General features: G+C 43.1%; 1 protein-coding gene across 6 annotated transcripts in view; it reads right to left on the bottom strand.

Moving 5' to 3' along the window:
- The window catches only part of LOC115401391 (unconventional myosin-VI-like), a 108,945-nt gene extending 85,800 nt beyond the window's left edge, over positions 1-23,145 (bottom strand). For all 6 annotated transcript variants that reach the window (XM_030109535.1, XM_030109536.1, XM_030109537.1 and 3 more), the window contains exons 1-4: positions 22,951-23,145; positions 5,430-5,564; positions 1,555-1,624; positions 1,393-1,466 (exon numbers count right to left, since the gene is read on the bottom strand). In XM_030109535.1, the coding sequence (XP_029965395.1) occupies positions 1,393-1,466; positions 1,555-1,624; positions 5,430-5,546 (261 nt within the window). In that variant the 5' untranslated portion in view covers positions 5,547-5,564; positions 22,951-23,145. The remainder of the gene's footprint in view (positions 1-1,392; positions 1,467-1,554; positions 1,625-5,429; positions 5,565-22,950) is intronic.
- Between the last annotated feature and the right edge of the window lie 1,777 nt (positions 23,146-24,922).

Raw genomic sequence — 24,922 nt, 5'->3', positions numbered from 1 at the left:
TCAGCAGAGTGTTCTTAGCTGATGGAGCAGACTATTCAAACCCTCTGTAACACGTGCTTCTGTTTGACAGTGGCAGAAATAAGCAGGAGACGTCGTTTTGACCTCCTGATGTTCCTCCAAGAGCTCCAACCACAAGTCTGTCTATTCTGGAGTCGTGCATGGTTTCAGATCTGAGCGGAGAATCACAAAATCTATTTATGTTCCCAAACAAGTCCAGAGTGAGTGGAGTCATCTGATCATGTTTGGTAACTTATTACATCTTTTTCATGCCTTCTTCCATAAATAAAACAACAATAATAATAATGCAATAATAATAAGAAACTTGATTATAAGCTAAAAATAGTCATATTTTTGGAGAACTGTTATTTTTGTAGTTTATCTTTTGAGAAAAGGAACGAGGCAAGTTTATTTACATTGCACCATTCATGCAACAGGCAAGTGAAAGTGCTTCACAAAGGCAAATAAATACATAAAATTGCAATTAAACTCATGGAAGGAAAACATATCCAAAAAACAAAAGCATATTTAAAAGTCAAAAGGCAATTACAACAGGTGAATATATAGTTAAGAATTTAAAATGAAGACTAGGGAAAAATTAGAATGATTGAAAGGAGTGAATGATATAAAATCAAGGGAACGCCACAGTGAACAAAGTTTTCAGCTCTCTTTTAAATAAGCCGACAGTTGGAATAAGTACTCGAGATGCACCGATACAGACACCAGTATCGAGGCTTACAAATGTGGCAAACTACCTCAAGTAAGAGTATTTCTATTTTAAAAACACACCTAAATCAGCATAATAAGTCATAGTCATGGCATAAAAATGTTTTGTAATGTAAAATCAATCTTTCAAGGCTGCAAAATTACATTTATACCTGTTTTTTTTTTGTTTGTTTTTTTTAATCAGGAAATGTGTTTTAAGCCAGTCTTTAACAGATTCGATTGAATAGTTGTCATGTGATGATAAATATAGAAAAGAAAGGAGTGAATCATGTCTATTGGGTCCTGAAAAATCATCAAAATATGCATTCCTGCAATTTTCTGTGGATTGAAGTAAAGAATCAAAGACGGCAGGGTGGAGCAGTGGTTCGCACTGTCCCTCAACAGTAAGTAAACAAAGGTTTCGATTTCAGTCCAGAACCCTGCTGGAGTTTGCGTGTTCTTTCTAAGTTCAAGTGGATTTTCTTCACGTTCTTCCTCCCACAGGCTAAAACATGCTCATTATAGCGCCTACAGCAGAGAAGTGGTTAGGACTGTCGCATCACAGCAGCAAAACCCAGGTTTGATTCTGGACCAGGGATATTTTCTATACTCAAATCTGTAAAGCTGAATGTCCTCGTTGACATTTTGGAAGTGTGTGTAACTTGTGTCAGATCTCATTTGGATACTCACATAAATTTTGTCTTTGCTGTATCTCACTCGGACGTTGTTGAGCAGAGTGGCCTCGTTCAAGTACATCAATGAACCTGAGAGACAAAAAGAACAGACAGGAAGTTAAAGACAGTACACCGACTCCTGAAAAATGAGGACTCAGGATGAGACACAACAGCTCACAGTTGTCCTCCACATGTTTGTTGACGTCGTCCTCTGCGGGGAAGACTTGGTTGATGGGAGCCAGAAAGGTCTGGAAGAGAATCATTGGAGACGTCATTAGATTTCACCATGTGGAAAAGTGAGGATAAAGACATTCACTCAGGAATTAGTCAGTATGTAACCTGTTTATCATGAACGAAAGAAAATGTTGTGATGCACTACGCAACATGTGACCATATCAAAGTCTCACCCACCAGGCAGATATGATTGGCTAAGTGTAAAGAAAAAAAAAAAACTTGAAATACATAGACAGTAACATCATCTGCGTAGAGTTTGTATTTATCACAAAACCTGACAGCATCCGGCTCAAAAAGAAATCCTACTTGTGGAGACATGTAGTGTTTTCCTCACGTAAGGAAGAAAGAAAAAACTGGGTAAAAAGAGGGGATAGAAAAAGAAAAAAGGAAAAATATAAAGGACAAAACGGGGGAAGGGAAAAAAAGACATACAGTGATTTCTTGGCAAAATGAGAAAAGAAAGGGGGAAAATTGTGCTCGAATACTATGATTTTCCTCCAACTCTGACTAAAATACGATGCTATAAACACAAACACGTGTCATACATGGCTTTCACTGTGAGCATTAGAGAACCGGTGTGTGCCTGATTAAAAAGTCATAGCGCTGTTCTTCAGTCTCAGCTAAGTTTAGTGGCGTATGATAAATAATAAAGCCGCTCCAGTGAGAAATGTGCTGCGCTTCGCAACTGCTGGGCGAGGTAAAGTCAGTGAGTCCTAAAACCAGCATCAGAGGAACATGAAGTCTCCCCATCCAAGATCAGACAGAGAAAAAAGTGATGCAATGAGGCTAAATTCAAAATTAAACTGATGTTTAACGGTCAGTAACTGCAGCTGAAACAGTCACTTTCACATGTCTGCCGGCACACTTCAGTCTGAGCTGTCCAACTCAAGTTCTCCACACACTGAGCAGCTTTACACCACCTTGAAGCCTTTCCTACATCTAATCATTTCACAGTGTTGCTGGTAAAGTCCTCCTGAATGTTGCTATAAACGCTGAACAGCTGCTGCTGCGGCGCCCGATGAATTATTTGGAGGCAGCAGGTAACATTACCGGAGCGAAGGGAGGCTGGATGATGACTGAGGGCCACAGCAGGCAGCTGCTCACCTGCATTATTCAACATCCATCACCCGACCGGCCACTAATCCGACCAGCGCTTTAGATCGACTGACACGCAGCAGAACCGAACACATCAACCATCAATGAGGCAACCGCTAAGCTAATCTGCAGGATCCATTAATATGACGTTTTTCAAGTGAAAACGGAAAATTTCATTGAATTGTAAGTGTCCATTGCCACTGAAAACACAACTTTTCAGAGGTGGAACTTTACAAAAATATTCATCATCTATCTATGTGTAGATGGAGGAAAACACAACTCTTCTGTTTCTGTGCATGTACACTATGGCCGCAGTCAGTAGTCACAAAATCAAACAACAGCACCCATTAGTGGCCGCACATGCTAACTACAGCATTTCAGCATTTTCAAATTGTTGCCATGTAAAATCCAAAGTTGTCTGAAACAAAAAACGATGCATTTTACGAGAAACTTTGTAATGTAAACGGGCCACCGGCCAGAAGAAAAGAGAGTGATGGGTTTAGATTTTTACAGCTTTTCTCGAGATATATGGAGCAGAAAAAGTATGATGTGCCTTTTAAAGAGAAAAAAAGAGGCCTGAAGTAGCAGCAAATACAGGGAAAATAAGTGATGCAGTGCCTCAACTCAAACAGAGTCTGAAGTTTTTCACAATCTGAAATCTAATGTGATGAATTCAAAAATTTAGTTCACTGAAACTATAACATTACACTTTTACACTTGGATAAGGGGCAAAATATATATATATATATATAAATATGAACAAGCCTGGCTGAACCGATATAATTTCTTTGACATGCAGCAGTAACTCTAAAAAGCTGTGAACAAAAGTGACTCGGTGCTGCCCCCTGATGGGCAAGACTGAAATTATTTAGATTTCGCACACTTGCACCTTTAAAGTTCATCATAAAACAAAAAGCTTGTCTTGAGGAGAAGTCATGATGAACGAGAGCTCAGTGTAAAAGGTCGAAAAGTTATTTTACTACAAGTTTTAGCCGTAGCGTCGTGAAGCAGAGCCACATTCTTTTAGCTAAACTTCCAGCATGCAGAACTAATGCAGACGGGTTTATGGGGACACATGTGACCCGTGTGTCCTGCAGAGTGTGTGTTGTGTTTCTGTGATCGCTGCCGGCTCCTGCAGGCTCCAGTCGTTCTGCTGCTAATCCGCCTCTTAAAAGGAGGCGGCGCCGCGGCCTCCGGCAGCACCCAGGCCGCAGCGCCCGCCGGCCGTACAGTCGGCTCATTCTTTCCAGCGGTGGCTTCTTCCACATTCTCCGTCCGAATTGGATGGATTCCAGAATGCGGCGCCGCGTGAGGAGAACAGAGGAGGTGGTGACAGGGGCGATAATCTGTTCACCCTTTCATCACCGCTGAGGTGCTGACCGGTCAAAAACTGTAGAAACGAAGGGGTGATTTTTGTCTTTGTTTTCCTACAGTGACATCTAGTGGTCCCAGATGGTATGTACCAGTATATTATCATATATAATGCAACTTACTGTAGGTCCAGAAGCGTAGGACCAACAAAAACAACCATAACTGATCAAAAAAGTTGGCGCACCTCATCTCCTTCAAACCAAATCTTCTCCGCCTCCTCTGTGATCACACTGCAGGCTTCAGCAGGACAAAGGGTCAGTGAGCCTTTGTGGCTGAGAGGATGACAGGGTATCACGCTGCCCGTCTCTCTCCTGACGTCCATCTCAGGACGTCTGCCAGCCAGTGAACGCATCGTCAGACACTGGCACAAGCCAGCCGCAGGAGGACAGGCGCCGCATTGTTCTGGTGCCGACTGTTACGGGCCTCCTCTGAGGCCCGGAAACTCCCTCCGGCTGGCTCACCTACTGTAAAGCCGCGGTGCTTTTTACGAGCTGCCAGAACCAAAACGAGGGATTTTTGTGCCTTGAACCCGGCGTCCGAGGGAACCCTCTCCGACTAACTCCACCTATGGAATGATTTAGGCCGCAGACTCTCGGAGTCTGGGGTCAAAAGTCGGCGCATCCTTGGAGACAAAAGTCAGGGTAACAGAATCCCATCCAGCAGCTAACAAATGGCTGCAAGTAATTAGATCTTTAAACATTTAAAGGGCCGCGGAGGACGACTTCTGACAGCTTTTTAATGGAAGTTTCAGTTAACGGTGCTGATGAGGTTTGTGAATCCACAATGCTTTAGAGATCAAACTCTCACAGTAATTCTCATATTTTTACATCCTGACGTTAAAAACACTTTCAGCAAGGAAGCTCTTTGACAAGGGAACACTCAGTCATCCAGGTCTTTCCGCCAACCATCAGGGGTTGCCGCGGCGACGGGCTCTCGGTGACATTAAAAGCTTCGCCCGGGGTTGACGAGGAGCATCATCCCGCGGAAAAGTGAATTAGCATGAAAGGAGGCTTGTTTGTGGTGCGGTGGAGAGCCACTTCACTTCAGACCGGCGCTGATTAATCTGCTACTTGAGGGCATTAACGCCCGAATCAAACAGCGGCGTCCGGAAACGAATCGATCACAGAGCGGCGTTTTACGGCCACCAGACACGAGAGCTCGTCCGCGGGAGATAAAGCAGCTCGTTAAATCATTAACACAAGGAGCAGGTGGAGGCACGTCGGAGGGAGGTGGACCAGGTGGGAAACAAGGACCGCAACACGAGGAAATGGGAATCAGGAACGTTCCGATTGCCCGGAACCGCAGTTCCCATGAGTCCTTGCAGCAGTAAGACAGAGAAAGAGTGCAGCTCACCTTTCCCTTCTGCTTGAGGGGTTCGATGGTCAAGCTGTCGGCGCCGATGTCCACGATGGTTCCCAGCTGGAACCCGTCCACTGGGTGGGGCGCCCACACCGGCTTCCCATCCTCCATCGCGGCGCTCTGAAGGCTCTGGAAAACATGAGGGCGACAGTCAGACGGACGCCAACACCACGGAGTGTTTCACAGCAAGGCTTGAGAAATAGCAGTTTAACTCTTTAATATTTTTGCTCTTTTTTCCATGACCCAACATGAAAACTTCATCATTTCCAGTATTTCGGCCATTTCCGTGTAAATGAACATCATTTTCAGAACATTATTGTGATTCTGATTGATTTTTTTTTCAAAAATATTTTAAGTCTGTACGTTTTCTGTCTGTATGTCTGCTTTAAAACATGAAGGCGAGCCATAAACAACTGAGAATAAACACACTCTTAAAGGATATTGAAACTTTTTAGAAACTTTTAAATGTCTTTGATAGCTCGTTTATTAGCACGTGTTAAAAATTACGTTGATTCAGTTGTCCTGCAGGCGTGTGAAAGTTCAAAGGCGGATCAAATGCAGCGGTTTCATTAGAAATGTATGGAAGCTAACGGGAACACGAAGCGCACCATGTGACCCGAGCTCTCCGCAGCTTTGCGGTCACCAACAAGCCAATTAAGAGTTTATTGAGTCGAAGCGACGGCTGATCATGTTACTGCAACAAAAAGACGGTTGTTCCCCGTGAGACCGGCCTCCTCCGCTCGGCCAAAGAACAACAAAACCAACGAAAACGCCATCAGGTTCCAACTACTGTCAAACGACAAGCGCATGGACGGCGTCAACGACAGCTGCGTCAATACGAGGATAAGATGGATTACATGTCTGATACTGAATATGTGATTATATAAACCAGATATATGGAGTTACAGATAAGATAGACTGTATTTATCAGACAGTGGGCAAAAAACTGTTGCAACAAGGTACCTGTTTAGACATGAATGTATCACAGTGAAAACAGAAAGCTTTCATTGCGTTTTTGGTGTGGAGTAATCGGAAAATACACACACTGGACAATTAGTTTTATTTTTTTAAGTTATAGGAGATCCCAAACTCTTGGAATTTTTTTTTGTCTTTTTGTTCGTAACTCTGACTCATGTGCGTCACTGTTTACAGTCCGTGTAGAACATGATCCACAGGGCGCAACACAAGTGATTACCTCTACAAACACTGGAGGGGAAAGGAAACTGCCGGGAGTATTTGAATTGTTTTGAATGGAATTACTCAACTTCCCTGAGGAATTGCCACAGTTCTACGATGTCTGTTTACACGCAAACAAAAAACACTGAAAATGACGTAGTTTTGACGTAGTTTTCCTGGAGGGCCACCAGAGGGTGCTGCTCCTTGTTTTTCTCAGCCATAGAGAACAACATGACAAAAGCTGCGTTTCCCTGACTTTACAAGGAGACAGAGTTCAAACATTTTCAAAAAAGCTCCACCTTGAGAGCATTTTCAGTAGTTCTGCAAATACCCAAAATGAAACAAACATTCTTTTTTCCCATTGCTGCATAAACTGAAATGCATTTATCTTTTGACATTTTGTTTCACCGCCTGGAAGCTGGTCAATGGAGGCAGCGCTGACTGTAAACCGAGTCTCTGCTGCAGCAGTTCTAATTCAATGACTCAATACTCCCACACCAATAAAACCGAGGCGGAACAAAGTCCTAATGTCGCACGATGCAAAAGGTGCTCATAAAAGTCGGAGGAGCTGCAGTTTTATGGCGTCCCTCCTCCGTTGTTTCTCTGAACGCAGGCAGCCGAAGGCAGCAGCCAGCCGCACTCCAGCACTGGTGTGTGAGCGAACTGGGAAAACAAGAGGACCGCGGTGTGTTGACGTGCACACAGGCCTCACAGCAGGGGGGCTTCTTGTTCAGTTTGGGGTTAAAAGCCTGACATTAGTGTGTCAAGTATTGATCCAGACACCATCTCTGCTTTAATGCATTAAAGGGAAATCAGGTCTAAAGGCAAAAGCTGCCCCACAAAGCAAGATGACTACACACTAAATACCACAAGACATTAACAATACATGTCCCCAGTGTTTCTTATTCGGAATGTTTCCATGGAATATTTTAGTTTTCTTACAACCTAAACGTAATCTTCATGATGTGGATCTACTCAAGTTACCAGCATAACCCAGCTAACTAGGATTAAAATCAGGAATCCCTTATATAGTCACATTTTCAGAACAATCTAAACTCTCCTCTTGTATGAGGTTAATGGTTCTGGCTCTTTCAGGTCCAAATGAAACATTTACTTAGTTCTGCTGCTGTAAGTTTCGATTATGCAGATGATCTTTAATCTTATTTTTTTCCCCTCTTTCTTTATCTTTAAATCTTTTTCTTGTATCTTTACAATCTTTTCCAATCTTTCTTTTTAAGACTGGGCCTAAAACTCTCTTATTTTATCAGGCTTCACTCTAACCCTGTATTCAGGAACCATTTCTTAGTTCTGCTGCTACAGGTTTGGCTCGGTCGGGGGTTGTTTGAGGTTTCTAGCTTGTGAGACAAGCCTTTCAGCCGCTGCTTCTTCACTTCGCTCTCAGTTTTAGTTCATGAAGCTTGTCTTTAGGATGAAGCTAAAAAAAAGTTGGGGCTCATATAATGATAATCATTAGTCATTTTCTTAGTTCCAATGCTGTGATGGGATCTTATTACCCTACAGATCTTTTAAGGACTGACGCTACTACTGATATCATTACAAAAGTGTTTATTCCGTTAGTTACGATGAAAAACCAAATAAACCAGAAGAATCACAATTTCTGAAGAAAACAAAAAGCATAAACTACTACTTAAGCTGTTGTTTACACATCCACTAATTAATTACAGTTGCAGAATACTGGAAAAAGAATGTACATGTACAGTTTTTCCTTTTAGAAATTACTTATTATGGCTCATTAAGATCAGTGAACTGTGACTCGGCCTCCTGCCAAACTGTAAACTCGACAGCGGCTTTCCAATGTGGGAACGTGAAATTATTACCCTCAGTAATTCGGCACTGAGAGGCCATCAAAGTCAATTAGGTAAATTAAACCCTCATCATGTGAACACAATGGCTCATTGTTGAGAGAGCAGCCCGACGACCCCTGGAACTGGAGGAAGCAGCGTTCTAAGCCTACATGGCCGTGTGAGCACAAAATGTGAAAAAGGACTACATATATGTGAAATATCGACATAATATGCATAGAATACAGTGACGGCAAATTTTAAGTATTAAAAACAATAAGGAATATGTGAATTTTTAGTCTGGGATCACACTACATAAGATTTTTTTTGTATACAAAATGATAAAAAGGTAAAACACTGTCCTGAAACACAAGTATGAAAGTATAAAGTATATATAAAGTATGTATATATAATATAAAGTATATACGTATAAAGGACAATTAAAAAATAAAAAAATCTAAAATTAAATAATCCTTCAAAAAAAATTCAAAAAATATAATTATCAAATTATGGTGGAGGAGAACAAATAAACAAGAAAAATTATTCTAAAATACATTGTGGTTTATGAATAATTAAAATTAAAGTAAGAATATAAAGAGGTTTATTGATAAAAACAAATATGTTTCCAGTCAACACAAATAATAAAAAACAATATAGCATCCTGTTTGCAAACGTTTAACATATTGTAAATTAAATGAAGATTTACAATTATTAAAAAAATGTCACATTTAAGTCTAGTTTGCTTTATATTCACAATGAATATAATAAAAAATAAATAAATTGGAAAACAACCCTCAAAATTATGTTTATACACACAATAAAATATAAAGAAATAAAAAAAAAAGATGTTACAAAAAGTCATATTTGTAATTGTATTGTTAACATGATGAATATAATGAAAACATTAATACTTTAGAACTTCTACAAACAAACTTGTGAAGCTAATTTTAGATATTTAAATCATCAAAATCAATGAGAAAAACGTCATGCTAATGTTTTCTTTCTAAAGAAAGTCAGTTTGTTTTAAAAGAAAGCAGAACCTACTGAAAATGAAAGATGACTACTGAGTTGTAAAACAGCTCACACTATAGTGTTCTGCTGAATGAAACAATTTCTCTCTTTGAATTGTGTTGAAGAAATACTGTGAAGCAGCAAATGCTGGAAATACTTCGAGCTTGAGTAAATATCTTCTCTGGCTTCTCCTAGAGTTACACAGCAGGTTAAAAGCATTAAATAATTCAGTATATCATGTAAAAACATAGTGATGTTATTTATGTTACATGCTCCAAAACACAAATCCAACACCAACTAAATCAATGTCCAAACATCAAAAATCCATGTAGCATCATTTTTCAACTCCACTTCAATGCACACACACAACCCATACAAACAAAGCTCAGTTTGAAAAGGTTCAAGGCTTTATTGACATTCTGCGTCTGCAGACCACGCTCCTCCTCGACCTCCGCCTGATCGATACGATAATCTCCAAACCTGAACACGACTGCTGCACAGCGGTTACGCAAACTGGGAGTTCGGCTCAGTCTGAACGCAGCCAGATATGAAAGAACGAGATGAGACCTGCTGCCGCGGCCTGACTTCGCCTCCGGAGACGATCAGCAGCGCTGAGTCAGCGAGCCAGACCACTGAAACGGCAGCATAATAACCCTAAAATACAAAATCCTGCAACGTCAAGATAAACTAATGCTACTTCACCGCTATTCAGTGTCCTACTGTAATTCTTACTCAAACACTGTCATTCGCAGTAAATAAATCTAAATCTTAACATTTTAATTTAATGAACTGAGGAAATGTTGGTTTTTGATTTTCTCTAGCTGGTTGTTTTCAGGGTGGAAACAACATTTGTGTGTCTTCATTTCAGAATTTGTGTCCATTTTGCCTGTTTGCGCACACCGTCTTTTGGTAATTATGTATCATTTTAACTGGTTTTAAAACTTTCTGTTATACCTATCTTCAAAAATGTTGCCTTTTTTGTTAGTTTTCAATTTTTCCAGCTTATATTTTTTTTCCTTCTATGCATAATGAATATTTTTATGTGCGTGATGAAGGTAATAAAAGGAAATGTCAGGGACTCAAGTGAAGCACAGATACCTGAAACATCTACTCAAGTGTTATTTACCACCTCTGCAGCCAAATTTAGGCCGTGATCGTCTCACCCAATAATTTTGGGAATCACCGACAATCCTCAGCTCACAAACAACTAAACCACACGTTTAAACCCGATGATCAACAGACCACAGGGTTAAAGAAGCAAGACTCAACAGCAGTGCCTGCTGGCATATTAATGCCTTTTTCCCCCCTAAAAAAAAAAAAAAAAAAAAAAGAAGCAAAAACAGAGTGCCATCTATTTCTGGCCTCTGCCCTACATATTAAAAATCCAGCTTGCAGTTTGGAGCTTCACGGCTAAAAAGCTGGAGCATCGGTTCCATTAACGTCCTCAGTGAAGGGAGAAATTAAAGATGTAAACTGAGCTGCTGGTGTTTCCCCGAGTGGGAATCGGCGCCGGACATCGGCGTCATGCAGGAGGGATTTTAGAGAGGGGAGAGAGAGAGGGACAGAGACACCAGGAAAAAGAGAGAGAGAGAGAAATCATAATGAATGTCAACGTATCTCATCAAGAAAGAAAAAAGCTGGAAAGAGAAAAGGACAATTAAACGTAGGTTGTTGTTTTTTTCAGTCACTAATTTACAAAAAACAAACAAACTGCCTCTGTGGCCCATTAGAGTGAAGAAACTGTAAGTAGCTGTTGTGCGACACTCCAGCTTCTCCATCCGCTCAGACTCTCAGGCTATGAACCGATCGCCTCTCACACTTTATTCAACCGGGGAGCCGCTGAAACAGCCAGCGACTCTTCGTTCTGCCGTGACACTGGAGCTGTCTCTGACTGAAAGCAGATGAAGGCGCCGTTCCTCTGCAGGTAAACAGGCTGGCGGAGGGAAACACGGCGAGCTTCAGTTACTCATGCATCAAGATACGTTGTCAAAACTCAACTGTCCAGTCTGCGGCTGCCTGAAGCCAAACAGACCGGTCCTGGGGATCTCCATGTGCAGCTCATCCAACAGCATCTTCCATTTCTGCTCCACTGCTTCCTGTTTCATTGAGTGCACTCTGCTCAGTCTCACAGAGCGACTGGGAGGCATTTACTGAATGCAGCAAATACGCCACTAGGTTAGTAGCCGTTTGTAAAGTTACTAGAGCAAACATCTGCTGCTGTTCTTTTCTTCTTTCACCATGTTTGATCAACCTATCCGAGCCTTTTCAGCTCAAACTTGCAGAGACAGGATGGCTGTCGGTGCTCGGCGTGGTCACGTGGCGCACACTCACAGTTGACACATGTCATTAAGGGCTGTTCCAGAAACACATATGATCAAACATGGCGGATCAAACTTTGGCCAATTAACGTCTTATGGGCTATGCACAGCTCCATTACTTCCTGAAGTTCAGACAGCACCTGTATATCCTGTCTTTCATGACAGGATGAACCGATTAATCCAGGTGTGTCTTTTCCATTCACTGAGGTCAGACACACCTGGATTAATCAGTTCATCCTATCACGAAACGCAGGAAATAAAGGTGCTGTCTGAACTTCAGGAAGTAATGGAGCTGTGCATATAGCCCGTTAACATTTGGTCCCATAACTTGTACGCCTGTTGGAGGATATGTAAATGTCATGTTCAGTTGTCATGGCAACATGAAGTTTCTACACATCATCAGGTTCCATGATCATGGAAGCAGAATGCTCTTCATGTTGTCAGGGAATATGATGATCTCATGTCATCATGCTTAGTCGTCATGGAAACACGAAACTTCTTCACATCGTCATGCTCAGTTGTCATGGAAACGTGAAGCTTGTTCATATCATATTCAGTAGTCATGGAGGCGTGACGCTCTTCACATTGTCATGAAAACATGATTTTCTATATGATCAGTTGTCATGGAAACATGATGCTCTTCATGTCGTCATGCCCAGTCGTCATGGAAACACGAGAAACTGACTCAACTAACTACACGGTATCAAAGTCAGATTTCGGCCTGCGCTGAAAGCGCTCTCATAAGTGAAACACTTACAGTGACACCAGCGGACAGAGCAGCTTTGAACCAGGATCCCTCTCAGTGACAGCAGTTCAAACCACTGCACCACACATATGGTTGATATGAGTGTCTGCAGAGCGCTGACGCCAGGACAGACCGCTCAGCTGGAGCCGCAGCAGCTGCTACTTTGTGTGCTGTGAGAGGACAGGACGGCAGCAGAGGAAGCTCAGCCTGAAACGGCCTGCAGTTATCTTCCTCCTCCTCGTCCTCCTCCTGCGGCTGACAAACAGCTGATTGTTTGCTGGATGTGTGCCGCCGCGGTCGAGTTGCGAGCGCTCGGTCAGGTCACGTGGTGAACACAGAGGCTGCGATGTGTGCAGAGACAAAGGGAAAACCTCCCCGGGGGAATAACAGAGCAGCAGGGCCGAAACACAAACCGCAGCGGCTCGCGCTTCTCTCTGCTGAGTCGGAAAACTTCCTCAGAAACTCCTGGAAGTAAATGTTACATCCTGGACCGCAGGAAAAAAAACATGTCACCTTTCACACCTCAACGAAACCATGATGACTCAGATAAACAGCGAGATTTGATGTGAACAAGAAAAAAAAAAAATAACAGCTTTATCCAAGCAGCAGAAGCCATCATAGGAGTTTGGTTCATTTAGATCACTGGAAACAGGTTCTCAGGTTCAGTTGTTTTTTAATTACATAGACCTGTGCATGATTTTGCCATTTGCGACTAAAAACCAAGTTTTGCCAAACCAAAAATGAAAAAAGAAATTGCCAAACATTCTGTTTAGGGTTCATGGTATGGCGACAATACAGTGTCAAAATTCATAAACACAAAAATCCTAATCATGCACAGCTCGGTCTCTCTATGTGCTCACTGCCTCACTTTTTCTTTTGCACACTCTACATCTGGCACACACTGACTTTATACACAGAATTTATATTTTTGGCTACTAAAAAATGTCTAAATTACTGTTGGTGGCACGAAGAAAAAAAAAAAAAACAATTTGGGACACCGGAACATCAATCTCCACACATCATTCTTCTTGCGATGTGAAACTGGGTAACAGTAGTTTAGTTATTACCCGGATCACTGAGAGTTAATTGCCTTCACCTAACAGACTGAGGCTGATTGGTCGGATCATTTCTCCTCTAACCGTGCAGAAAATGGCACTTTGCTTCAGCCTCTCGCAGCGCTGATGAACTTTGCGCGCGGTCCAGTTATCTTTACATGACAATCGTCGCGACCCACTTTCACGTTAACGTGCCGCACGTCGCCGCGTGGGAGTTTGAACGGGATGGAGAGGGACGTGGAGGCAGAGCACGAATAAAAACCGAGCAGATGATCATGACTGGAAGCTCGGGATCATCGGACTGTTGGAGGGAATTCAAACTGTTGAACAAACTGACCCAATACAATAGTTAATGTTTTCAATTCCAGACTCTTTTGTGCTTCATTTCAAACAGGGTTTGTTTCCCGGAGAGAAAAGAAAAAAGGGCTGCCCCATTGCGTAATAACTCAAGCAGACGGCTTTGAAGAGCTTCAGCGAGTTGAGCCGCACCCACAAGACAGACCGGCCCGGACAGGGCGTGGTCGCCGGCCGCAGGTATGGCTCCTTTCACTGAGGCAGACATCGACCTGACCCTCCCTACACACACACACACACACACACACACACACACGCACCGCTCTTCCCTGGGATCGAACATAAAGCGATCCTCGATCCCAGACTGCCCGTTCTCGGGGGAAACCAGATGAACCTGCTTTTCAACTGGTCATCGCAGAAAATAAACCCTAAAGTAGCCCTGAAGCAGACACAATCCTTCATCTTGAATGAATTAGAATCCTATCTCGGTCATATTTATGTCTCGTGTATGAATCGTCACCTAATGACCCCATATAACGACGCTCCGTCAGTAAACCTCAGCTTAAACGTTTCCCACGCATCACATTGGAACGAGATTCTTTCAGGTCAAAAGCATTGCCGTGAGCTTCGGAGACGATATCCGTCCTCTCCATGACGGGCCTGGAGCTTCGACTGCACGGCTCCAGCCGACGTCAGGACTCTCCCAGGAAGTGCTGATCTTTCACAAACTCCCTGTGATCGTGTTTAAAGATTGACAGGAGTCATCTTCCTCCAGTCGAAGTCTAACCACAGTAAAAAAAAAAAACGTCACAAGCAGCTGAAAGGTCGTTCATTCCACTGAGAGTCAGGGGGCTGCAGGCCAATGGATCCCAGTCCTCACTCCTTGCTTCTTCCTCTCAGATAATCCCTGATAATCTGCAAGCGGACGAGCAGCAGGAAGGTCAAGGTGTGTCACCAAGGTCACCTGCTAAACTCTAGTAAATCATCCCGGCACCGCTCTGAAACTCCTCAGAAGTACCAAGTATCCCCCCCTGTGCTCGCGTCTGGTCATTAAATCCCGGCGGAATCCAATGCAGAAATTAAGATCTTCTTCAAATCGTGTAAAGCTCTAAAGGCTCAAGCTTCACGGTGGCTTACAGAATATTAATCCAACAGAACGTCGTTCTCAAAGTGCAGCTTACTGGACGTTCCTACAGTCAACGCATGAAGATCAATCACAGCAGATATTCACATCAGAAACCTTCATCCTCAGACTACCGCTTTATTACTGATTCCAGGAGTTTCCAAACGCAGAACGTGAGGCAGAGCCTTCAACCATCAGGCTCTCCTCACGTGGAAACAGCTTCAGGAGGCTCTGCACTCTCAGAGTTTCATATTTTAATAAACCGTGTGGCCCGGGGTGGTTCGGGTCTCTCTGAGCTCCAGCAGTCTCTAGCAAGCTGGGGGGTCACTGTGGGAACTGTTATTAGCTCTACAAATGCACTTTTACTTCTAAAAATGTCTTCTACTAGTTGAAATTGTATATAATAACATTAAAGTGCTGATCGCTTTCTTCAACCTAAACTGTCTTTTTACATCTTTTGGCCAGACACGTGCTAGCAGTGACGCTTTGGCGTCTTTTTTTATGTATATTCAGCTTCTATCATAATGTTCAGATAATTACATGACAAATGATTACTTTATTCAAGGAGTGAGAAAAATCAAATAAAGCAAACCAATTCTAAAAAGTCTCAAATTCATTATTGTGAATAAACTTGTGATTCTATATATACATGGAAAAAGACTGATTGATATTCACCAAACACTGGAAATTCTAAAGGAAAGTGAGAAAAGTGTGATTAATACATAAAAGTTGTGCAAATAACTAAAAATTACTGGCAACAAAAGTTTTAGAAAAAGTCAAACCACAAAAACAGTTCCTAAACAACGCATTGGGGTTGGATTGGGGCTTTTTTCGAGTTCAGTTGTTGTCATGCAAACGGACACCCAAAACGCCACACAGCTGTCATGTAAACAGTGACTCCTGCTGGAAACCATTTTCCGGGTTGAGCTGCTTTACGTTTACAGAGTTGAAGAACCTCTATTTTCTCTCTCCGTCGCCACTACAGGTCACAAAGTTCGCTTCGATCCTGCGTCTCGTCATTCCACTTGAGAGACCCTTCAAGATAAAACTTTGTTTCCTGACACTGTGCAGTGACTTTCCCATGATCCTGGCAATCTGTCCTCTGTTGGGTCACTTCCTTGGACTGAGAGGAAGCGTCAGGCCTGGCGTCTGCGCCACAGAAACAGATCAAAAGAGGCGAGCGATGCCTCCTTTATCGGCCCCAGAGCATCCTGGCTAATGAACACTCGTCTTTCTGCGGTAGTTTCTCCCCTGTCCATGTCCAGTGCCGTTGCATAACCGATCTCATAGCAACTGAGCATGTGGAGACCCTGCAGAGAGCTGGATGTGCACCAGTAACGGCTAAATATAACAATCAGAAGCTGAGGAGTCGGTGCCGCCGCTGTGTGAGGAAGTGACGCCTCAGGAAGCTCCACATGAATCATCCGCAGCGACGCCGATGTGATCAGACTGATAATCTATAGGTGGGAATCCGCTCTCACCCTGCTGAACACTGAAAAATCCTCCATCCTCACTGCTGTCCTTTGTAGCCTCAGAAACTCGCTACATTTTGAAAACCATGCTGATTTACAAGGAAACGGTGGAAGGGATGTATCTAGCATTCCTGAGGTAGGTCCAGTTACTGACTACGAGGCAAAATATAAAGCACAATGTACTTTTCTGTGCCAAAGAATAACTCAAAATATCTACTGTTCCCCAAAAACTTTATTAGAACAGGTCACAAGTGCCGCTCGCCACTCTGCGTTTCACGCAATACATCAGTACAACTTTATTTGGGAAGAGAAGCGTTCATAAACTGGATTGCGCCCTCTGCTGTTTCCTTTGTGATGCATTGTTTCTAATTTAATTTGCCACATTTGTATCGATTTTTTACTAAAGAAGCTTAATTGTCCCCAGAGGTGAAGACAGAAACCAGTCATTCAGTGCTGCTAAAGAGGAAATCACCACTGCAAAATGTCTTACTCATTGCAGGAATTTGAAGCAACACAGTTAATCATTAAAAAGAAGCAGTTCCACATATAAAGGCGGATTCAAATCTCTTAAAATCAGCAATATTACAGGAGAGCTGTGGGCAGCAGTACAAGGTTCAGAGCTGTAAACGCCTGGCAGCGGCTGAAACAAGTATTCCTTATGTCATCTGAATATTTAAGAGAAGCACTAAAGCGAGCCGGATTAACAGGGGTCAAAGTCCTGCTGGAGCGCGGCCACGGAAAAGCACAGTGTGACGGCAGAGAGCCGGCACGCCGCGCTCGTGAGGAGGAAACTGCAAACGCCATGGCGTCCCAAGGCCTCGGTCAACACGGACAGATCCCTGGATTTCTTTTCTAGCCCGCACATTTTCTCTCGTGTCAAAACTGGCCGCCACCCGGAAACGACAGCCCACAACTCAAACACGTGACGGCGTCTTTTTTTACCCATCAGCCTTTGGGTTTCAAAGGTCATCAGAGGCACCCTGATGCCCACACCACCTTAACGACATAATGATGGCTTGCATGTTGACTCAATGTGATTCGTGTCGGGAATAACTCCTGTATGTTTGGTAGTAAAAGATTACTGATTTAAAATCAATAATCCAGCTCCTGTTGAGGAAGACCTCATTTAAAAGAGTTGCACAGCTGCTGTCTCGCTTTCCTTTTTTTTTTTTTTTTTTTTTTTGTACTGGAAGCAACAAGAAAGACATCCTACTGCAGACAGTATTAGCATGAAGCTGTGATTAGCATTAGCATTAGCAGCCTTAAGCATAAGTTTCATGCAAACAATCTACTAGTTACAGTTACTAGTACTGCAGCAACAGTGCATGTTAGTAGGTGTAGCAACATCCAGATTGTAGAGCATCTTCCTTCACTGAAGGTGACTCGCTTTGTCAAGTAACTCGTTACTTTTCTGAGTAACTCCATGATTCTTCAAGGTAACTAGTAATTGCAACTTGCACAACCAAGATCAGAGCGTCTGCATGTTTGGAAAATGGCAATCGGTATTCATATTGGCGTTAATTCTGGAAAAAGTAGCACAGTAGCTATGTTCGTAGTAACTAAAGAGGCATTGTTAATATTCCTGGAGAGACAAAGGAAAATGTGGAGGAAGGAGGTGAAAATCGGTGATTAAAGTGGACGAGCTGACAATAACTGGCACACTTGCGGCTAAAAATAAACAAAGCGAAGGCTAAAATTAGCTGGGCTCAAACACAAAGGCACCTGAACACGCCGAGCGTGCACCGTCAGACACTCCCGATCTGATGGTTTTGAAGCAGATTCACTGTGTTTTTCCTGTCCCCGGAACAGCTTCAGCCGCGATGAGCTCAGTTCATTCAGAGGTGAGAACTGGGTCCAGACTACAGGCGTAAAGATTAGGTGTCACCGAGCGGGACATCGATACCCTGCGGGGCTTCACCTGCCGCCAGCTGCTGAGAGGACAGACCACGGACTCCATTAGGAGCTCGGATCACTCCCGCTGAGCAGAAGGTCTCGTGAACGCCGCCACACATCAAAAGCATCGTGCGGCCCTTTAAAGAATGCACTTAGAGGTGCGACGCGGCTAACAATAGTGTGTTCGACCCACATTAGGTGAACGCAGACAGCTGAGCGATGTTATTTCCGTCCACAGCTCAGGATGTTTTAATCCAGCTGTGCATCATTTTAAACGGCGGGAAAATCCTACGACCGGAACGTAGCAGCACCCAACTGCAGTCAGAGGGTGGGAATTATGTCAGCCGGACCTCAGCAACAGAAGGAGGGAGAATAGTAAGAGGAAGACGACCAAAGGAAAGTCTGAGGCCTCGTTTCCATGACAACACTTTTAAAACTTACAACTTTGGACAAGCCAGTGAAAATGCAACTTTTTGGAAAAAGCTCAGGACACGTTTTTGCGTGTGAAAGCAGTCTCGTCATGGCGTTCGGTGAACTGACATGCTCACAAACTTCCGTATGAAAACCCAGAGCTCACCACTCCCTCTGATCCAATCAAAAATTCAATCAGACGGTACAAACACGATCGGATTGAAGTGTTTATATGGTGCAAATTTAATGGGATTAATTTTGGTCCAGGTTACCACAGCTGATGTTTTCCTCCATAGTGTAATGACTCCCAGTCTATATTTTCCTCGGCTTGTTTGTTTTGCAGATGAAAATCATTGCTACTCAATAGAAATTTCTGTGAACTTTCCATTTTTTATACAACAACAATGAAAACTCCTGGTTTCTGCATTTTTGTTTCATTTTGCACGACGTTTTGAAAGCTACGTAGTTCTCAATACAGCATGAACAGTAACAATGGAGCCATAAACGTATCCTAAGATATTTATTAGTATGATACTTTGTTACATCTTACAGTGGAAATACTGTTAAACTTGAGAAAAACAGCTACAGGGCACATCAAACAGTGCTGACTGATGGTAAATATGCAGATTGTGATTTGGAACGAGCCGGAGGGACTCCCTCTTGAGCTGTACAGGTTTATGGGATGTCTAGAGACAGGTGTTGACATCCAATAGTCAACGGTTTGAACTCAAGCTGCAAAAAGTGTCACAATGACAAGAAACATCTTTTTTTTTTCCCCCAATTTCACCAGGGTTGAAAAACCTACAACGGCGTGCGGAGTTCCCTCTTTAAAACATCTGCTTGTGACTCCACGAGACTTTTGTTTACTAGCTCGGTTGTGGCCACATGTTTTGGCTGCTCTGCTGCAGAGAGGGAGGGAGGAGCGGATGAGGAGGCCGGCCGGCGTGTAAGTCGACACTCTTCATCGCCGTCACCGACGACGTGAGGAGAGGCGGCGGCCCGCTCAGCGAGGCGCGACTAATACGGCTCACATTCCCCTGATTACAAAGGCTGATGAAGGCGGAGGAGGAGGGAGGAGGAGGAGGAGGAGGAACTGCCACCTCCATCGGATACGCGATACGTCTCAACTCGGCCGCTCCGCCAGCGGCAGCCAGGAGAGAGTTGATGCTGCTGCTGCTGTCGGGGCTTCATCCTGGTTCAGGACCTCTACAGCAGCGAGCCAACACCAATTTGAGGCGCCGTTCACACATTCTCAAGTGAAAATGCAAAGCTTTCTTTGCATTTTGGGTGTCGGTTTACACGATGACAACGCTTGGAGACAAAAAAAAAGGAAACTTTGTCAAAACGGTCGTGGTCAATGTTACTTATTGCGCCGTTCATATTTTAGCATATTGTTCTTGCACCAATCTTTGTGTGGCGTTAATACGAAAACATAATTCAGCACCCACTAGTGGCACAAAATGAAAACTACATGGTTGTCAGTGTTTCTGTCGTCGTTTTAACACAAAACTTTTCTGGAAGGAAAACGCAAAAACAAAGTGCAACGGGGACAAAGGTAAACAATGAGCTCTTCCACTAAAAATACCTTTTCATGGCACCATAAACCAGAAGAGCTGAATTTATTTTAGTTCCCATACAACCTAAGTTATCCTCCGAACCAGCAAAATAATACCAAAATATCCCTCAAACAGCAAAAATTTACAGTTTTCTGTTTGTTTTAAAGCAAATAGATGCGAAATGTTGCAAATTATATCCATAAAATTATGAGGCAAATGTACCTGAACCCTTTAACAACTGCAATTATTCCTAAGTACTGCAAAGATAAATGCTTTTCGAGGTTGGAATTATCAAATGCAGGCATTTTAATTCCACCTTACAGAAGGATCACTAGAGGCCGGGAATGACCGATGGTGGACCGCATCCTGAATAGGTCAGCAGTACAAATGTAGGGACCTTAAGGGAATTTTAAGGCCACCAATTCACTAGAAACACCAAAGTATTTAGAAAACCTCATGTATGGGCAGGAAGAACATGCAAACTGGACGCAGAGAAGCTCCAATTAGACTCCAACCAGGGATATTCTTGCAGAAACTTGCCTCATACATTGTGAGATAATCCATTACAAATCAGCCCTTCAGTAAAGATTACGTTTTTGAGGACCCCTCATAAAAACCTAATTTATGACAGATGGTTCTTTTGTGACAAGTAAATTGTACATACAGCCGTAACAACTGACCAGTCTACACACTGGATAGGTTAAAACTTCCATCATAAGTCCATCAAACACACACATATACATACAGCCAAGTTACAATCTCAAATTACCCAGACAGGCATATCTTAGGAAAGTAAAAGCTCACATGTCCACAGGAAGAAGATGCAAATTTTACAGAATTTTACAGAAAGCACAGAATTTAAGAAACCTTTCGGCTCCATCACTAACCGGGACAGCCCCCCCCCCCCCCCCCGTCCCATATCTCCACTCTAACTCTGCACTTCCAGGATATTCCAGGAATTGGCCGAGCTGAGACTTCCCCTCTCCCATCTCCATCTGCTTCCTCCAGGAAAGCACCACACACACATGCCACTTCACTCCCGGCTGTGCAGCGCCCACAAGCTTCTCTAAAGCCCCGTCGGATATTTTAACTGGATAAAGAAGGTTATAAACTGCTTATCCAGTATAAGACACTTGGAGAGGGGCCTTTACCGGGGATTCTTTCACTGATCACATCTCTGTGGCCTTCTCCCCTACAACCTGTTAAGTTTTACAACCCATTAAAATAAAATAAAATAAAACCTTGAAGGTGCATGGTCATGCATTTCCTGAAAGAAGGTAAATGCAGCCATAAATCTGGGATGAAGTGAGGAAGGAGCAAAAGTCAAAGTCCCAGCAGACAGAGGCCTCCACCCAAGAGAAAGACTGTACGCCCATGCCACAAATGCACAGGAATATCTCCAAAAAGGGTTATGTATGGTGCAACGAAACACACTGTAATGCAGGATTTGCACAGTTTGTGCAGGCTTGAGGGGAGTGAAAGTACCAGAGTGGTCACTGAAGCTCAAGAACAAGCTCAGAACAAACACAATAAGCACTGAGAGCTCTTATATAATCATGCAACACAGACAAACCCACAGCAAGCAGCATTTGTGGAGCTGCCTCTCTGCATCCACACTTCCTTCTGAAGATGCACCATTGTCTTGCTTTTTTTTTTAATCAAGGCAATAATATCACAAAACCGCCAATAATATCACAAAACCACCACCCACTGAAGCCTTTTCTTTTTTCTCATGCAAAGCATGTCTGTCCATTGATTGTGCTTCCCAGGCTGTGTGCTGGGCTGGGTGTGCAGGCCGCAGCCGTCGCTCCCGTTGTGAGCTTTGACATATTGGTGCTGCTGCTGTACAACCACGCAGCCTCCCGTGTCATGTACGCACCACTGAACCCTCATCGCTCCTGCCAAGCCATGTCCCCTTTCCTTGCGTCCTCTAATGCAATCATGCTCCTGCTATAAACGCTCATCCCGGAGGGGCTCCAGCTCACACGCCGATCCGGACTCCATTCAGAAGCCGTGGGATTTTCTAGGCTCGCCTCGCTTGTCATAAACTAACGCAAGCGACGAAGCATGATTCATCGTTTTTTTCAATGTAATTGACTCTTCTTCTATTCGGCTTGAGTGAAACATTGAAACACATAGTCCTTATTTTAAAAAATCGTACATTATATCACGGTTTGCCGGCTGTTTCCCCGACGTTCTCCCATTTAAATCCTCCCTTGGGTAGCAATAGCGTTGTTCAAAAGTTATGGCTGTAATTTACGAAAACGAAAGATAATATGCAAGCCGACATTTAGAAGAATTGCCAGTACTTCTACGTATGTATTGTAACACAAAATTCCCTTGTGTAAATGAATAGTATGGCCAGAAAAGCATAAATTCCCTGTTTGTTGAAGGGAGGTCTGGCGTCAAGTCTTCTAACAAAGCTAGTCAAATCCAAGTGCGATATTATTGCTAAAAAAAACACTAAAAAGTTAAAAAATTAAGGTGAGTAATATCAATGTGTAACAGACTGTCGTGTCAGTGACTGTTCCCTGATTTTCCAGGTTTCCCTGCGCTGCTAGCACCGGGATGCCGCCGTGCGCCGTAGCCCGTCAGCTAGCTCCACATCCCGGCTGTTGTTGCGGTAAATTGTCGGCGGTGCACGCCGGTAAACACCCACCTGCTTTCAGTGGAAAGTCCGCCGGCTGCTTGGTGCGAAATAATGACGCTGGTAGTGGAAAAAGAAAAATATCCCAGAAACAAAGCGCGACGTCCTGTCCGAGCCTGCGCCGTTGCCGGTCGGTCGGTCTCCTCCAGAAGGTGGGTGTTCGCTCCGGCAGCCTGGGCCACACTCTCCCCGCCCTGAAGGCTCCGACTCCCGCAGCAATCCTGGGAATCTGCCCCCGTGACGTCACGGCCCGGCTGGACAGCGTCCTGCAGGGAGCGGGGAGGCCTGCAGGGGACGCTGTGCGCTGCTTCTCATATCCGGACGCAAACTAACCTGCGTTTTCTCCTGAATAAAAATCAATCACATCTCCATGTTTGGCATGAAAAAACATTATTTGTTGTTCAGATTACAAAATTGTCTTACATATTTCCACAAAATATGTTTACTTCTTTATTCATTTTTCTTTTTCTGATTTCTTTTAATAAATAAATAAATCCATCATTCCAAATGCATTTTTATTAGCTTCGTTTTATTTTTATTTTATTTTTTTGTTTTGTTTTGTCTGGCCTCCTGTGTTTTTTTTCCTATGATTGTGAAGTTATTTTATTTTTCTTTCTCTTTCTGAGGCAAATTGTGTACAAATGGTGCCATACAAATAAACTGCCTTTGCTGTTCTCTCAATATAAAACGAGGAGAGTAGTGTTCAAGAAAAAAAAGTGGGATATTTTGAACTAAACTTGTTGGGTACTTCGATCGTGGAGATATCACTTAAGTAAGCATCCAGATATTTACATAATAAAGATTTTTATTCTGTTCACAATGTTAACGGTTTCAAGAATTTCCCCTCTGGCATTAATGTTGGTGTTAGTTTGGAAGAAATATGAAGAAATTGGGACTTCACCAAACATTTCCCCTGAAAAAATGCTAAACTAGTATCTATGTAAATATTGAGGTTTTTGCACCATTGTTTAATGCATGCAGATATTTTATAGATAAACATATTTTTATATAGAGACAGGATGAAACGTGGAAAAAATAAATAAATACATCATTAAATAAATAAATGCAACAAAAACCGATTGCTTAATATATCATTACATATACTCTCACACACGTTATATAACCTGTGGCCTCTTTTATTGAAGTTGGTCTCCCACTCATGCACAAAGTGTGGTTTAAGGCCATTGGGTAACAGATCTTTACTGGAAATCCAACTTCAAGGGAAAAAAAAAACTGTTTTTGTAACTTTTTAATGGAAATATCTATCAGTACATTATTTTCAGGAATCCCAAAGCTGAACATTAAAAACCTTTTATTAAAGAAACTGAGTAGGATGAGCCCGTCACAGCCCAACTTCAACCTGCAGGACGCCCCCAGTGAGAATCATTGCTGTATTGAATGATCGTTTCAGGGACAAATGTTTGATAGAGCTCCGTCTTCGTCCCACAATGAGACTGTGGATGTTGACTGGGCTGCAGAGGACGCTCTGAGGAGTTTATGGTTGTGTACTCTTGGCTGGTTTAAAGTGCTCAGACACAGCTTCTTCTTGTCCCCCCTCCTCTGCTGAGCGTCGCTGAGCTCCAGGAAGGTCGCAGATTAGCGGGGATAATGTCAAAGACGACAATAGTGGTGCTAATCTGTCTGCCACCGCCTCACAAGGAGCCCTCAAACCTCCACAATCATTCACCAGGAAGTGCGACCTGTATACGGTCCAGTTTCATCTGGACCCGACCCAGCCGGACTGGTCAAACAGCAGAGTAACAATGTTCAGGTCCAAATTCAGGCCCCGTTAACACACTGCACATGACAATCCAACTTTTTCTCAAGGAAAGTTGCGCATTTACATGCCAGTGTTTTAAAAATGACATCCGTTTCCATGAAAACAGCAGAAATGCTAAAAACGATGATTCGTCGGAGAGTTTTGAAAAAGCTGTGTTTTCCCACGTTTCCCCTGCGGCGGAGTTTTTCACACTGGTATCCACAG

This window comes from Salarias fasciatus, chromosome 15 (assembly GCF_902148845.1).
Source record: "Salarias fasciatus chromosome 15, fSalaFa1.1, whole genome shotgun sequence".
Classification (NCBI taxonomy): Eukaryota; Metazoa; Chordata; class Actinopteri; order Blenniiformes; family Blenniidae; genus Salarias; species Salarias fasciatus.
Note: the sequence above shows the minus strand (reverse complement) of the source record. Positions and strands in the feature narration are given on the sequence as shown.